Source organism: Rhodamnia argentea, chromosome 4 (genome assembly GCF_020921035.1).
Source record: "Rhodamnia argentea isolate NSW1041297 chromosome 4, ASM2092103v1, whole genome shotgun sequence".
In the NCBI taxonomy this organism is placed as follows: Eukaryota; Viridiplantae; Streptophyta; class Magnoliopsida; order Myrtales; family Myrtaceae; genus Rhodamnia; species Rhodamnia argentea.
The window spans coordinates 12,870,932-12,887,162 of NC_063153.1; the positions used below are offsets into that span (position 1 = coordinate 12,870,932).

The 16,231-nt window shown below is 40.7% G+C and overlaps 2 protein-coding genes across 2 annotated transcripts; both read right to left on the minus strand.

Moving 5' to 3' along the window:
• Nucleotides 1-2,849: 2,849 nt before the first annotated feature.
• Nucleotides 2,850-6,548, minus strand: LOC115746702 (protein LAZ1 homolog 2-like). Its single transcript, XM_048277416.1, has 9 exons — nt 6,374-6,548; nt 5,488-5,695; nt 5,150-5,210; nt 4,699-4,803; nt 4,344-4,528; nt 4,184-4,272; nt 3,862-4,111; nt 3,335-3,568; nt 2,850-3,187 (listed from the first exon to the last, which is right to left on the minus strand). Exons 2-9 carry the CDS (start codon nt 5,635-5,637, stop codon nt 2,972-2,974), a joined length of 1,290 nt encoding a protein of 429 aa, XP_048133373.1. The 5' UTR covers nt 5,638-5,695; nt 6,374-6,548; the 3' UTR covers nt 2,850-2,971.
• Nucleotides 6,549-9,153: 2,605 nt separating this feature from the next.
• Nucleotides 9,154-10,727, minus strand: LOC115746707. The gene is made up of 3 exons (XM_030682597.2): nt 10,548-10,727; nt 9,879-10,000; nt 9,154-9,710 (listed from the first exon to the last, which is right to left on the minus strand). Exons 1-3 carry the CDS (start codon nt 10,675-10,677, stop codon nt 9,387-9,389), a joined length of 576 nt encoding a protein of 191 aa, XP_030538457.1. The 5' UTR covers nt 10,678-10,727; the 3' UTR covers nt 9,154-9,386.
• Nucleotides 10,728-16,231: the final 5,504 nt, after the last annotated feature.

Sequence of the window (16,231 nt, forward strand, 5' to 3'; positions counted from 1 at the left end):
GAGTGGTGGAAGATGTATTCAACCCAATTCCCAATTCTCGCTCTCGTCGCAAGATAGGTTTTAGCAACTCTTTGTTTAATAGTTGCGTTTGAACAAGCATTCAGCGTTTGATGCAACATTTTGGGAGACCGACGTTCAAGATTAACTCCGGATTTGGTGGAAGCTCAAGCTTGTGTCGATGATTGGACAAAGGCTCAATATCGACAATAAGAGATGGATCGCAACAATGAAGCCGAATTCTTCGATGATGGAGATACCATCGCCATGGATGCCGGTACCGGAACGGGTAGCGACGATTGACGATGAGGTAAGTATAGAGTTATCAAAGGTAAAAGAACTACATGGGCTTTGATTCTTCTATCCCCAAGAAGATATGGAGGCGCTCAATGATAATTCATTAAGTTCAAGCTCCTCTCCCTCCCTTCCCCCCAAATTTGATTACAATTTATATTTGATAATTTATTACTTGATAATTTTTCATTTTTTTATTTCATAATTTATTATTTAAAAATTAAATTTAAAAACCGTAATCGGAACCGAAATCGACGGTTCCATTTTCGCCTTTGAACTTGAACAAGGCCTTGAACGGGCTCGGAATCGCAGGTTCAAAACCAGAACGGAACCGCCCCTTAAGGTTCCGGTTCGGGTCCGTGGCCATCACTACTTGGAAGGGTGTGATTCGGTCAACAAATCAAGTCCTGACCAAGTCCAACTTGGACTTTTCTTTTTCTTTGACCACGGCTTCAACGAGCATTAGTTGGTGAATTGCAGAGTTTTATTTCTTCATCTTTCTTTGGCTCAAATCATTATCTTGTTCTCTGACCAAAAGTCAAACTTCCATGAACATCCAAGTTAGCAACGACGCAAGACCAGTACGTACCTATGCCAAATTCGAATGTATCCAAAAAATTCCATTCGGATTTTCATGACATATATATCGGCTTCCACAAATAATAACATTATCTCCAATCAGATTTCGTTCGCAGGCTTAAACTCGAGACACAATTTTAACGGATCCCATGGAAAGCCAATCCACTTCTCAGGTAAAAGACAAATGATCCATACACTGTACAGACAAGAGTGAAGAGCTGTCTACTGCAGAATCTACGTTTGAAGGCAGTCAAGACATTTCTTAACAAAACTGAGTTCAGAGACTCAAATGGTCAGTCAAAGATCTCTTTGTAGCAGAGACCTGACAAAGGAGACCCTTTCCTGGAAGTCAAGAGGAGATGCTTTTGACACTGAGCTTCCCTACTATGGTAGGGCAATGACAAAGCAAAAGTCAGCTTGAATCAAAGAGTGAGACTCGCTGAGCTCTAGTTTATATGTAAAAGTAGCCAAAAGCCTCGCGTTCAAGGCCACTCTTAATGTACCGTCTTCCTTGGGAAAGGATGATACCATCAGTGAATCTTGGCCTAACCATTGAGTGGCTGATTCCAAGTGTGGATGAATCCGTTACAGCGCTCGATCAGGGAACGAGCAGAACTTGGGATTCAAGACGTTCTATCCTGTCAACTAAAATTTTCAATAGCATGTCTAGAAACAAAATTGCCTCTCACTTGTAACTCTTCCAATTTTCTAATTGCTTCTCTCAGGTCAAGCCGATGATCGGGGTTCTTCTCTGTGCAGGCAGCTCCTATATGAAGGAGTCGCAGCATCTCATTTTTCGACTCTATCGAACCCGCTATCTCTGGATCAATGACTTCGGCCTCCCTTTCCTCCGAAACGCCCATGTCTATAGGCAAGGAAGTGTTACACGATCAATCAAGTGATGTTGATGCGGAGAGTGCAGTGAGGGGGACAAAAGTTCGGCTTTTGGACATAATGGCACTGTCGCAGGTTAGAGATGAAGGTGACATCTCTCAATTCACCATTAAGGGCACACCAGGAGCGCAAGATTGCTTGCACTGGTGTCTGCCCGGCGTTCCCGACACATAGAATGAACTTCTTTTTGCTCAAATTTAGACAGAAAATTTTACACTTAACATACCCTTCTGGGGAAGCCACTGCAACGCCTTCCCTTCAATCCTGTGCTGATACATCACTCTTTGAACGGCCACAGCAGGTAGTACAACTTCTCTCAAGAGGATTGACATTACAAGCACCTGTTTCTCGATAACGAATGGTTCCTGTCTTACGTTACAACAAAGACATATGACGGGGGAGTGATGGTCGGGGGAAGGAAGAAGATTGATTTTGTGTTTTGTGTAGTTTTGTACCTTAAGATCGTCCAGTTTAAATTGGCGTCTGTTCATTTGTTGAAAATTATGTAGTGAGATTAAGTTCTTTCAGAATATAGCTTTTTAGGGGGTCAAAGCAGAACTAGATGGCATGTATTGGCTACATTCTTTTTTCATTTAGTCTGATATTGAATATATTCAAGCATCTATGATCACCTTGAGGCACTTCTACACATCCCCGAGGCCATTCCTTGGCGATTGATAATCGTTAGATCACGAAAGAACAAATCTCGATCCATCGTTAAAACTTTTGAAGTATTTATGTGGTACGACATCTCTGCAGGATCCGGAAAAAAAAATGCATTAGGGTCCGACGTTCTTAGAATAGTGAATTGATTCCTCAAGGGACCATAATGGCTCCCCTACACTTTGAAGCATGGTTGTCTAGTCCATGCGCTCTCCCTTCCTCCTTTGCAGATTATAGTGGCGGGACTCGGTCATGGAAAACATTGTTTATGTTGCTCCCGATCCTCATGGTCGGATATTGAATCGATCTTAATGTCCTAGAATCCAGACATGTTCGCCAGCTCAAAAACCGAGCGGCAGTTTTTAATTCCCTCTCTGAGGATGTCGAAGAGACCATTCTTCGAATGGCGCAAAGCAGAAAAAAGACCAGCATACAAGCAGCAACCTTTACTTGCTCAATTCAAACTCAAGTCAACACATTTCATGAATTAACAAGTCGAAAACTGCTCTCTGGCATGTCCTGCTCTAGCTTACAAGGAATCATTTCATTTGACTAATCTCTCTTCTATGCCGACAACAGTTTCACTCTTCGTGCCTTCGCCTTCGAGTTCAACACGTTCCTCGGCCTCTACCTCTTCCACTTGTTCATCCATTTCATCCGACCCCTCCGATCTTTGGTGGATCGTCTCCTGGATCTTCGCCACCCCCTTTTCGACTGGCTCTATCGCTTGATTTATTGTCAGCACAACATCCTTCACCACCTGTTTTCAAAGACACAAGAACAAGATTTCACGCAGATGGATAAAGCGAGACACAAGGCATTGATCTAGTGAAACCAAGCCAACTTCTGGGGACAATAATCGTGTGAAAACAAGATTTTTACACTAACTAGTGGGATGCAAGCTTACGTGATGACCGCCTTCGACAATAATGTCCTGGACGCTCTTGGTGACGCTAGTACCAGGAACCTCCAACTTCGTGTCAGTCTTCTCAACCACGGCCTGTTCCTCTTTGTCACCCTCTTCCAACTTTATTTCGGCGACTGTCTTCTCTGTGGTGACTTTTGGGCTTTCTGCGATTGGGACGTAACGGTAGGGCTCCACCGGAAAGACAAAAACATGAGCAACAGCTGCGATTGCCATCTGTCAACAATTTTAACATCAATTCACATCCTTGCAATAAGAACTGGGCTTTTCAAGATAAAAAAACAACCAACCATATGCAACATGCCGGTGTACCCAACCAAGTAAAATGATTTGCATGAACTCTAGTTGTCTTTGTAGCAAATGTTGTGTACGTACAAAAACAAACACCATTGAAGACAATATGGAATCAATGGTCATGGAATCACTGGTCAAGAGCAAACACAATTCAGTGTGCAGCTGCCCAGTGCTTTGGCTGTTGGTGACTATTCCTGAAAGAAGCTCAAGCTTACTTCTATGCAGATAAGGAAATCTTGCAATCCAGTTTGCAGCTTTCCTTCCTTAGGCAGAACATGAACGGTACATAGAAGCGCAATCCCCACGCCTTGCCACCAAGTGGCGAATACAATAGCCTTGAAGCTGATGAACTTAGCCAGCGGCTTTATCGATTTAAGTCTCTCATGAGTTGCGTTATAGAACTGAACAAGGCAAAATAATGCCCACATCTGGCTAAAGTTCAGTACCACCGCCATGTACGGATACCTGCAAGAGAGGACAAGGATGACGGATGTGTGGCAATGGATATACAATAAAGTGAAAAAACCTTCCTAATACCCGCAATTCCATTTAAATTCGCCGTCACAGTAGGCATCGAGGAGCTCCAAAAGAACTGCTAAAAATGCACATACTGTCTTCGGAATCATCTGGACAACATCAAACATGTTAGGAACCGTCGTAATAAATCTAACTGTGACGGTCCAAATGAGTTACTCACATACCGCACGAGACCGAATTTCTCGATGGTGAGCAGATCTTCTCCAAGAACACCTGGTTGAAAGATGAAATTCCAAACTCTGCTTCCTTTTTTATTCGGACTTGCGCTTGTGTGGTCCGGGAGTGGCTTTTGGAGCAATTTCCTCGATTCATCTTGAAGTAGTTCGATCACTTGTCTCTCACCGCCTAGCATGAAAAGGTATTGCATGAGCTTAAGCAGTAAAACTCATCTTTGTCTGCATGTATTCGGACCGCCGAACAAAAACTCCAGCAAGAAACCGATTGAATTGCACCAACGGCTCTAGGTAGTATAAGAAAACCTTTTCCAAGTTTTGAGTACGTATATAGCAGCCTACCCGGACAGGCAATCAAGTATCTTCCAAAAGAATACAAAGCGAATGCTTCATAGCGGTTTCTCAATATGTCACATGCGAGAGACAATTTCGGGTTCCACAATGAGACTATACGCCAAAGAAAAACAAGACGGTTAGATTGGATCAATGTCATTGATTCATAAATCATGCCATAAACACATGGCGGAAGCAGGTTATCACAACATACTCCTCCTTTTTCCCTTTTAAATTAAAGAAAGCGTACACATTACTCAATATATAATCTTTTTTAAAGTTTCTTATTGAAACACAATGCATGTTGGCATATTAAGTGGAAGAATCTGGTTAGCACAAGTTTAATTTTGGGTGATGCAAGGAACCTGGAAACCGTTAAGGAGAAGAACCGGTGTGCAGATAAATTTCACTCGAGCTACTCTAGGGGAGAAAGACATAAATAAGACTTCAAAGACGGAACTTGCTGATTCGGTCGCATAGACTGGAACCATGAAGAGGACCGCAACTACCCATTTTTGTTCCTAAAATTGGATTAAAGCAAGACAATTTTAGCAAATGTTTATCCGGTCACTAAAGCATGAAGAGTCTTTCTAACAAACTAGAGAACCATTTGGCCCCAATGATTAAGCTAACCATCGGGACATTTAGTAGGAAGTCTGGCTGTGCGTTTCCGATATCATTTCGAAAATAACACATACAGAATATCAAGTTATGCATAGATGATACTCGATTAGTTCCATCCATCCATATCACTCAGTCAGATCGATCCATCACATTGTAAAGGAGAAGAGAGCTTACAGCGGGATTGATGTAGTACTTGAGATGCTGTAATATGAGAAAAAGGGATAGGGCCAATGCTACGAGTACGAAGCATGCCGCGATGATGACTGCCGGTTTATGGAGGTTGCTATAAATGGAACCCGAGACTGAGGAATAAGTCGATTCCATCCTTTGGACATCTTCCGACTTCCAACTTTTAGAAGAAATCCATGGGTGCACCCTTAACCTATTTCGTGATGAAATTATACATGAAAATTTCATTTTGGAGGAAGAGCATTTTGCAGATGGCTATCAAATCATGACATGCTTGTTTGAGAGTCACCAGTACATAAACCAAATTCTCACACACATAGGCATCTATCAATCTATAGTATTCTTTAAAGGAGAGATTCCTCTATAGCCTCTCAACTCGAAAAAAACCAGACTTGTGCTTCGCTTCGTTTTTTTATTATTTGAAACTTTAATCGGACTCTCCAACCCAATCCGGCATAAACGGCATGGGTAGCGCGCATTCGGTATAGCCTCCTTAAATGAAGAACGTGGAAAATTCCTTCCACAATCCCGGACCGTATAATACTCCGAGCAATCCACTCAGAGTTGTCCATTGTCCCTCAGTATAACTCACTAAAACTGCAGACGAATCAACCGCGAGAAGATTACTTCAATTATGCCATTCCGAAGACCAAAAAGAACGAGCAAAGTTACGCCGCATCGCATTAGCTTGCATCACAGAATTCGGAAAAACACTTTTTGGGACGTGGGCTTGCACTCACTTGGTGCACTTGCGATTTTCAAAACGGTAAGAAACTGTAAGGAAACTAGAAAATCATGAGAACATCAGGAAAGAAAAGAAAGAAACAGACATGTCTGCACTTCATTTAAGGAAAGAGAAACCAGAAAGAACCTCTTCAAAGCATGATGATGTCGGAGAAGCGGCGTCCCGAACGAGTGTGGAACCCCTGAAGAGAATGTGCCATTGATGACCGTGAAGTCGAGAAGGGTTTTGCAGCGTGTGGGAGAAGAAGACGAAGGTGAAGAAAGAGGCCAATGTGGCGAAGTGAACGTAGCAGTGGCTTATGGTGAACCGGGCATATGGCGTTGACACGTTCTCGAAGCTCGGTTTTTTCTAATGCTGGTGCACTCGACACGTCGGTTTTGGAGGGGGAAGGCCTTGCCATTCTGCTCCGTGACCATCTTACCCGACCCAGAAAAGTGGTTTTACATAAATAATAACTCAATTATTAGTAACACGAAAATGATTTTCGTGTGCGCTCAAAATGAATCTACAGTCAACGTTAGCTGCGATTTCCGATTAACCATGAGCGCTCATGAACGTTTTTGATTTGATTTGAAGAAAATCGAAAGGTTGTATTTGAATTACCAACCCGCATTAAATAAGGGTGAGCGATTTTAAGTTTCGTACAAGTTCTAAGTAGTTTCTGGAACCTACCCTACGTACCCTGAAATCTGGTGCTAATCCTGTGAAAAGTTCCGAGGTCGGTTCCGGATTCCACTCAAGTTCCACGTGTATTTTTAATTAAATGATTGCAGTAAATCATCACCTCTAATGACATCCATTTTTGCTACTACAATTAAGCGATCAAAACTCATACATAGATACACAAATAAATATAAAACATTAACAAAGTAAAAGTCTAAGTTATAAATATCGTTGAAAACGGAAGCTCGGATTAGTGGCTCTAGATTACATGCTTACCATCGAACGCCATGTAATACCTCAAGATTCCGTGAAAACAGATATCAAGAAAAACACAAAAACTTATTATAGATTATAGATTATAGGTTCTAGGTACCCGGTGGTTACCCAATTTTTGAAACTTGGAACCTCCTTCGCATACTTTGAAACTTGAAACCTGGAATCTGACCGGTTCCCTACCGTTTCAGTTTTAGATTTCAGGTCCTACACTAAAATCATGCTCACCTCTAGCATTAAAGGTATTTTTCTTTTATTTTTTATGCAGAAACCTCCATAAATCCTGGAACCGGGATGCCAATGAAATTGTGCTTGACTTAGTTTGACATAATGGGTCCAATGCGTTTTAGATGCCTGAGGAGCACGTTACGACTAGAGCTCTTAGCAATCTCCATGTTTTGACACACGAAAGCTCTCTTCTTCATGAAAGTTTATCTATGTTCTTCATTTTCCTGGGGTCAAACGACCCTGGTGTGAAGCTGCTCTAAGTTTCTAATTAAACATGTTAGGGATGAGGATGGTTTAGTGGGATTATAAATCTTACGACATGTCTGTATTCTCAGTTTTCGTCATCAGGCTTGAGCCTCGTTGACATGAACATAACCGAGGAATATTTCGCAGGGTAATTTCGCTATTCCCGTGTCTTCTTGTGGTTTATTTTCAGATGTCGACTGGACCAGCGGTACGTAGGTCACTTCTACAGACGAAGATATGCTTCGATTGTTTAAGCTCATGACTGTGTAGTGTTTACAGCGGAATGTGCCGACATGTTTGGTCCATAACTTTGCCAATGACATTAACTGATAGAGAAATAACAGTTAATTAGAAAATGACACTTTCAGCAGGGAAAATAATTCATTGGTAATAGCAGGAGATCCAGCAATTCTAATTTGTGACAGTCTAAAGCTTTAAAGTATAAATTGCTCACAGTTATCTTCCGAATCCGAAGTTCTCTAGATGCAAGAAATGAAGCTGTTGTCAAATTTTTGCTTCCTTTTTTACTTTGCTTCTGTTACCCGTGCATATGAATGTCGCTGCTCTTTGGTGGGTTTTAAGTTCTTCCTCATGCTATCTCCTTAAACTAGGTGGTGGTCGCCATGCAGTTGCTAGTTTGCGATGTGTAGAGGGATGATTGCTTTGTCGCCAAGAACACATGCTTAACAGAAATTGACTCCTAAATAGGTCGTATAGTTTTGCAGAGAAACTCCCGGTCATGCTGCGGGATGGTAAGAAGCTTCTAAGAAAACTGTGTTCTTTCGATCAGTATGGTAATGTCTTTCATCACAGTAAATTCCACGCTCCATTGTCCTTGTTTTCTGAATCGACTCGGGTTTTGATAGACAATCTATGCCTGTGCACAGCCAAGTTGTGCTCATCCTCAAGGAGCATAGACAGAGGCTATGGATCTGAAGGTTTCGATTAGCAGAAGAATGGAGTTTCTTCAGTTCGATTGATGGATACGAATGGCTCTTGTAGCTTAGACGCTGACCATAAATGGAGCCATGACTGCAAATGAGATACGATGGCATGCATTAACTAAACCAGATTTTCTGTCATTTCTGCTCTTTCTTTTTCCCTAAAGAGCACATAGTGAACTATCAAGGCTTCTCTTTCACTGCATGTTCAATGACACTGAGAACAGCAAAAACATGGGATTACTCCTGCTCTGTCTGCTCATCAAGCAGACAGACTCATTTGTTGAAGATACAGTACTTGTTTTTGACAAAACGTGTGATCATTGTTGTTGTCAGCAACTAAAATTCTGCATGGAAGGTTGGGATCTGGTCTTGGGTGAGGCGTCGCAATTGCAGCTGGTCTTGGTTGAGGCGTGCTTTATTGGTGTGCACTTTCTTTCTCAAGTGACCAGCAATTGCAACGCCGATTTTTAATGTTTATACCATCCATGATCAAAAGTTTGCCTCTTGACTGTGACGACAGATTAATGTCCTAAAGGCCATATAGCTGCGGCATGAGTCATAGCTGATGAATTTACGAACCAATTCATGTATATACAGCTGAACAGAGCCGTGCAATTCATTACACATAGCACGAGTGATGAATGCAATCACGCATCAAAATTAAGTCAGACTATTGCAAGATTCCTTTATTCTGTCGAGTATCAAATGTATAAGAACACATCATCTCCTCATACATGGGAGATGTACCCACCATCTCAACAAGCTACAGAATGGGGAGTGAATTCTCAATCAGGCAGAGTGAGAATAGAGAGCATAGGCTCCAAGTTGGGGAACCGAGAAAGAAGCTCGGACCGCTTAGCTAACTCGAAGTCCTGGAACTGAAAGGCCGGTGCGCAAGTACAACCCACCAGAGAGTAGTGTTTCTCTGCATCCCTCGGGGCAGCTTTGAGCACGGAGCCATCTGGAGATATGGTATAGTCTTTCGTTGGAAACGAACCAAACCATACATTTGGAGGCACTGTGTACTGTGGTTGCTGATTGTCTCCAACCAGGTCGGAACCAATGCAGGTTAATTTGACACTTCCATCTTTCTCATTCAACTCCAATACCTGCAAAAAAGGATTTTGTGTGAAATCTTTATCTTTTCTTTGAGCGCATGGTGGCAATATCCTAAGTGAAGTGATTGTCGTGAATCGAAAAATTTTCAACTGAAAGTAGAGGCAAACTCAATCGAATCATTCCTATCAAAGATATGACAAACTAGAATTTAGCCATACCGTGAGAGGTTCTCCCAGATAAAAATGCCAGGTCTCAGCACAAGGAATACGGTGGAGGCGCGACACGCTCCCCGCTGGCAGCATAAAGTAGATGGATGTGCTCACAGGTCGATCGACCTTGTCTGGATTAAGTGATTCGAAACAATTCAATATACATGTCCTGAGAAAAATAGGGAAGTAACCAAAAGCAACTGCATTTCATGATTCCCTGGCATTGATGTGGTCTGTCACTAGCAAATAATTGGCAAAAAACATGGAGCGTAGACACAGAAAGATCAGTAATTCAGACCATTGATTTTGCTGCAGCTCTCATCAGATATTGAACTTTAAATTGGGATCAGAAATTTTTACTTTAGTTTTCCTTTCCCTGATATGGCATCCCCATCCAATGTCCAGATCAAAAAGTCAACAGTAGCATCACTCAGATCGCTAGAAATTCATTCATAAAAAAAAAAATCACAACTTTAGCACAATAATTCCCACATCAGCAATCAGTGTCTGCAGCTCATCACGCTCTACCCGAACAAAATCAATGATCCACAACAGGACATAATAACTATCAGTTGGAAAAAGAAGGAAAAAGAGATTGAAACTGGGAAGTTGCAAGTTTTGGGAGTTCAGCAAATGAAATACAGCTGTAGACCTCAAGGTGCACGATCAAGAACTTACATCGAGGTGGAAGCTGAGATCTGGAGAGGAGAACAGAAGTGTCCCTGAAGGTCTCCGAGTAAAGCCCACCTTCCGGGTTGGGGGTGAGCTTCAGTTTCTCCACAATCCACGACGTTGTGGCTGAATCCATTTCTGGGCTTCCTCCTCTCTCTCTCTCTCTCTTTCTCTCTCTCTCTCTCTTTTCTTCGTTTCACGAGAACTGAAATATACCAAACCAACTCACCCATCGGTGGCCGAGATGATATCGGTGGCCGAGATGATTTGAGCCCAGTTCCTTTCACAAGAGGTCCTGGGTTCGAAACTCGTAGGCGTCGGTGATTTAAGCGGGGGCCGTGGCGGTGGGATGCTGCACTAGCCCCGAAGAATAGTCGTGTTCTATGTGACACGGACACGCTCTCAGAGATAATTTTCACGTGTCGGACACGTGTCGGACACCGACTCGTGTCCGACACGGCGGGACACGATTCCATAGCAATCTAAAATTAAATCTCGCAAATCTTGTACTTCAAACTCATAATCTGCCCCAGTCCCCATGGGCCTTTGGCCATAGACCCAAGCTTTCACGTAGGGGACACGTTAGGCCTTTTTGATGGCCCATCAAATCCAAATGTGTTACTCATGTGACTGAGCCTCCTTTTTATAACAAGCTGTCTCTTTCTTTCTCTGTTACATGGCCGATGTGGGACGAGGAAGTGCACAGGCAGACGTAATTCCTTCATAGAGCATTATTATTTAATTCTCTTAGTGGTAGGTCATCCCTCCCTCACAGGAAGAATTCCTGGTCATGAAACTCAAAAAAGTTTAAGAGAATTATTATGTAAATTCATTCAAGGGATTTTTATTATTATTTATTTATTTGTGACTTCAAGAAAATAACAATTTATCATGTCTACATAAAAATATATATTTAATGTGAAACGTGTCCCAGCGTGTCGGAATTCTCTATTTTTTGAGAATTCACGTGTCGGCGTGTCGTGTCGTGTCGTGTCGTGTATCGTGTCCCGTGTCCGTGTAACATAGGTCGTGTTCCACCGTTGATTTGAACCATAACTCGCCGGCCGAACACCTCGGTTATAAAAAAAAAAAATATATATATATATACCAAACCAAGAAGAAAAGAAGAAGAGCTACGCGATGGCGATGGCGATGGCGATGGCGATGTTCCTAGGTGTTGACCGTGGTGGGTAAGGATTGAATGGAAAGGGACGTTGAAACAGATACAGGAGCAGCAATTGTCAAAAGGATTATGGTCAGGCGACCGATCGCAATGCTGGTTCTGGCATCAACTCCGTCGGTCAGACTTTTGAACGGGCTTGGTTGGGCTTCTTTTTGGATGGTCCAGCCAGGCCCGCTCAGTTTGAAGGTCCCACGTCTGTCCAGATTTGATGTTGGGGTTTTGATCTTTCTAGTCTGGGATAAACATTTGCATGCCAAGCATTGATGTGATGTGCCGCAAGTTTGATTGTTGATAAAAGGGAACCTGCAATATGCCATTCCCATTTGTTTGAGATCACTGTAAATTGAACGGTCTAAGAGTGTTTCGGATTGTAATTTATGATGTCGTAACTACTATCGAATTCGAGTCGGATTCTATGTAGCCGTGTGACATTTCGGACGACAGCATGATTGTGCAACAACTGTTTCCCTTGGTAGTAAGTTCTCCTATTTTTTTTCCGACCTTCTTTACGGGAGACAAAAGTAAAAGTGAGCAGAACTGTGAAAGAAAACCTATGAGCACAAATCATAGGACAATGTAGCCAGAGATCCTGTTACGCAGAACAAGCGATCGAACGACAAATAAATAGAACGAGAAAATAAATCGGATACCGGATGTACGTGGTTTGGTCGTAAAGACCTACGTCCACGGGGAGAGAAGCAATGAATTCCACTATAGATCAAGCAATACACATAGATTACAAACCACACTTGAATTGCTCAAACACTCTCGGTGTTTCTCGGCTCCAATTACATCTAACAACGCACACGGTGTTTGACCACACAATTCCTTGTGAAATAATCTCTTAATTTATTAAAGGAATTATACAAATCTAATAACAAGAGTTAATTGACTTCGACACTTGAATGGTTGATGTAATTCCAAGTACAATACGAAGACCCAATGCCAAGCACTCGCTCATAAAACGGCGCCTCAAGACTCCTTCTACGATAGTCCACTGCCAAGACTAGCAATATACATATATATTGCACCAAGGAATGATCCAGCCGAATTCTACTTGGAAGTATTGGTGGCCGCGGGCCGGTTTGGGCCCATAACCGGTCCGGGTCAAACCCGTAACCTCGCCGGGTCGGACCCGTAACCGGCTTGTTGATCGAGCCCGCCGATTCCAAACTGGAACCGACTCATCCCATACGGGCCGGTTACGGGTCCATGTATAGATGAACTGGCTTTATAGCCATTCGAGAAAAAAATAAATAAAAACAAAAAAACTATGGGGAAAGACCCTTTCCCCGACCGTTGCAAGGCAATGACCATTTTTCCCTCACTCCCTTTTTTATTTTTTTATTAATTTATTAATACTATCATAACTATTATAAATACCCATTTTCATCTTTCATTTTTTCTCACAATTTCTCTCAAATTCTCTCATTCCTATCAATTCTCTCAATCCACTCAATTCTGTCAATTTTCTGAATTCATTTTTTGCTCAATTCTCTCAAAAAATGGCAAGTGAAAACAGAACTAGTGATAGAGGAAAGAGCTCGATAGGGGAATCCGATTGTCCTCACGATCCTCGTGATTTTGCATATTGGAGAGATGATGTTGATGATATTAACATTATTCACAACGTCGAGCATGTCTCAACGCAAGAAAGTTTTCATCCTTCTATCGGTATCGAAGAAATATCAGCAAGAAAGGAGCAGGAACGGGAGGTCACATCCGACATATGGGAACACTTCATGAAGGAATATTTATGCCAAACAAGTATCAAGTAAAATGTAAATATTGTGGGGCAACATACAAATCCACGGGAGGAGGCGGCTATGGAACATTTAAATGGCATCTGAGGTTGAAACATCCAACGCAAGTAGGATCGATACCTGACCAAAAATAAATTTTCGGATATGCCAATCCTAACACTCATCCTTTATTTCTTTACAGTGATAAAATTTATAAAGAAAAATTAGCTAGATGTATTGCCTTAGAACATTTATCTTTTAATTTTAATGAAAATTTTGTTGTTAATCATTTTATACAAACTGCATGTACTCCACAAGTAAAATCTATTTCGAGAAATACGCTTAAATGCCAACTTTTTGATCTTTATAAAAGAGAAAAAGAAGTTTTAATTTTTTTTTATGGATTTTAATGGATGTGTGCATATAGGGAGCGACATTTGGAGTGATTCTTAACAATTTTATTCTTATATGTGTATTACACGTGATTGGACAGATGATACTTGGAACATTCAAAAAAGAGTTATTGCATTTCGAGTTTTTGATGATAGGCATACGGCAAATAATATTTATAGAATAATTAGGCAAGTTTTAGAAGAAGATTTTTTGCTTAATAAAATTTTTTATGTTGGTTTTGATAATACCACGGTAAATACTGCTTCAATTCCCGAGTTAGAAAAGATTTGTAAATCCGCTTTTGATAGATAATTTTTTCACATTAGATGTGCTTGCCATGTTTTAAATTTATGTGTACACGATGGTTTAAAAACTGATGATGTTTTTCTCACCCAATAAAAACAACAGTTCAATTTATGGAAACATCCCTAAATTATGAAATAATGGGGCAGATTTTGTAAAGCAAATAGAAGAAAATCAAAAAAGATTTTCAAGAGATGTTCTAACTCGTTGATGTTCCAACTCGTTGGAATTCTACGTACGAGTTGCTTAATCAATCTTTTGCATATAAAGATTTATTATGTACATTTATTTCAAATAATGTTTCTCAAATTAATTTATTCCCACAAGAGTGGAATATTTATAAAAAAAAATTTAGATTTTTTAAAAGTTTTTAATGATGCAACCTATACTTTATCCAATGTTTATTATCCTCCTACGCATTTATTTTTAATGGAGTGTATTACTATTGTTGGTGTTTTTGAAGAAAATAAAAAAAGATGATCAATTAGGTCGGACTATTATAGTAATGCGAACAAAATGACGGCATTATTATACTAAAATTCCTCTTATTTATTTGGTTGCTTCTGTTTTCGATTCACGCATCAAATTAGATGGTTTGAGTGATTATTTGACTACGTATTATGAATGTTTACATTTGATTGAAAATTTAAATATTAGAGCTATACAATTAGTGGTTAAAAACGTAATAGTAGAATTATATAATGAATTTTGAAGTAAATATAATCTAGGTGATAGTGAATCTTTCAACCTAATGAGATACAAAGCGAGGACGTAGGTAAAATTAGTAGAGGGCACAAACTTCTAATGAATAGGCGAAAAAGACAAAATGGAGCAACAAGAAATATTTCTGAAATCGAAACCTATGTAATTATTTTTTTTTTTAGTTTGGTGAATCCGAAGGCGGCACGGATTTCCCAATTCTAGAGTGGTGGAAGAGGTATTCAACCCAATTCTCAATTTTCGCTCTCATCGCAAGATAGGTTTTAGTAACCCATTGTTCAACGATTACGGTTGAATAAGCATTTAACGTTGGAGGCAATATTTTGGAAGACCGACGGTCAAGATTAGCTCTAGATTCGGTGGAGGCTCAAGCTTGTGTCGATTATTGGACAAAGGCTCAATATCGATAATAAGAGATGGATCGCAGCAATGAAGCTGAATTATTCGATGATGGAGATACCACCGTCATGGGTACCGGTACCGGAACGGGTAGCGACGATTGACAATGAGGTAAGTATATAGTTATTAAAGGTGAAATAACTAAATGAGTTTTGATTCTTCTATCCCCAAGAAGATATGTAGGCGTTTAATGATAATTCATTAAATTCAAGCCCTTTTCCCTCCAATTTTTTCCCCTAAAAAAAAAATCGATTACAATTTATATTTGATAATTTATTATTTCATAATTTCTCATTTTTTATTTCATAATTTATTATTTAAAAATTAAATTTAAAAACCGTAATCGGAACCGGGATCGGCGATTCCATTTTCGGCTTTGAACCTCAACCGGGCCTTGAACCGGCCCGGAACCGCTGGTTCAAAACTTGAACTGGAACCACCCCTTAAGGTTTCGGTTCCGGTTCAACTTTGGCCACGAACCGGAACCGGCCACTTCTGGTCCGTGGCCATCACTACTTGGCAGGGTGTGATTCGGTCAACAATCCAAGTCCAACTTGGACTTTTCTTTTTCTTTGACCACGGCTTCAACGAGCATTAGTTGGTGAATTGCAGAGTTTTATTTCTTCATCTTTCTTTGGCTCAAATCATTATCTTGTTCTCTGACCAAAAGTCAAACTTCCATGAACATCCAAGTTAGCAACGGCACAAGACCAGTATGTTCCTACGCCAAATTCGAGTTTATCCAAAAAATTCCATTCGGATTTCCATGATATACATATTGGCTTCCACAAATAATAACATTATCTCCGATTAGATTTTGTTCGCAGGCTTAAACTCGAGACACAATTTTAACAGATCTCATGGAAAGCCAATGCACTTCTCAGGTAAAAGACAAATGATCCATACACTGTACAGACAAGAGTGAAGAGCTGTCTATTGCAGAATCTACA

Bases quoted from the DNA above. Each gene is read 5' to 3' on its own strand.
- LOC115746707 (XM_030682597.2), bottom strand. From the start codon at position 10,677: ATGGATTCAGCCACAACGTCGTGGATTGTGGAGAAACTGAAGCTCACC. The intron at 10,001-10,547 runs GTAAGTTCTTGA...CACTTAATCCAG, and splicing joins ATCTCAGCTTCCACCTCGAT to ACAAGGTCGATCGACCTGTG. The intron at 9,711-9,878 runs GTATGGCTAAAT...CCTTTTTTGCAG, and splicing joins ATCTGGGAGAACCTCTCACG to GTATTGGAGTTGAATGAGAA.
- LOC115746702 (XM_048277416.1), bottom strand. From the start codon at position 5,637: ATGGAATCGACTTATTCCTCAGTCTCGGGTTCCATTTATAGCAACCTC. The intron at 4,804-5,149 runs GTTCCGTCTTTG...TTTGGCGTATAG, and splicing joins CTATGCGACCGAATCAGCAA to TCTCATTGTGGAACCCGAAA. The intron at 4,273-4,343 runs GTGAGTAACTCA...GATGTTGTCCAG, and splicing joins AATTCGGTCTCGTGCGGTAT to ATGATTCCGAAGACAGTATG.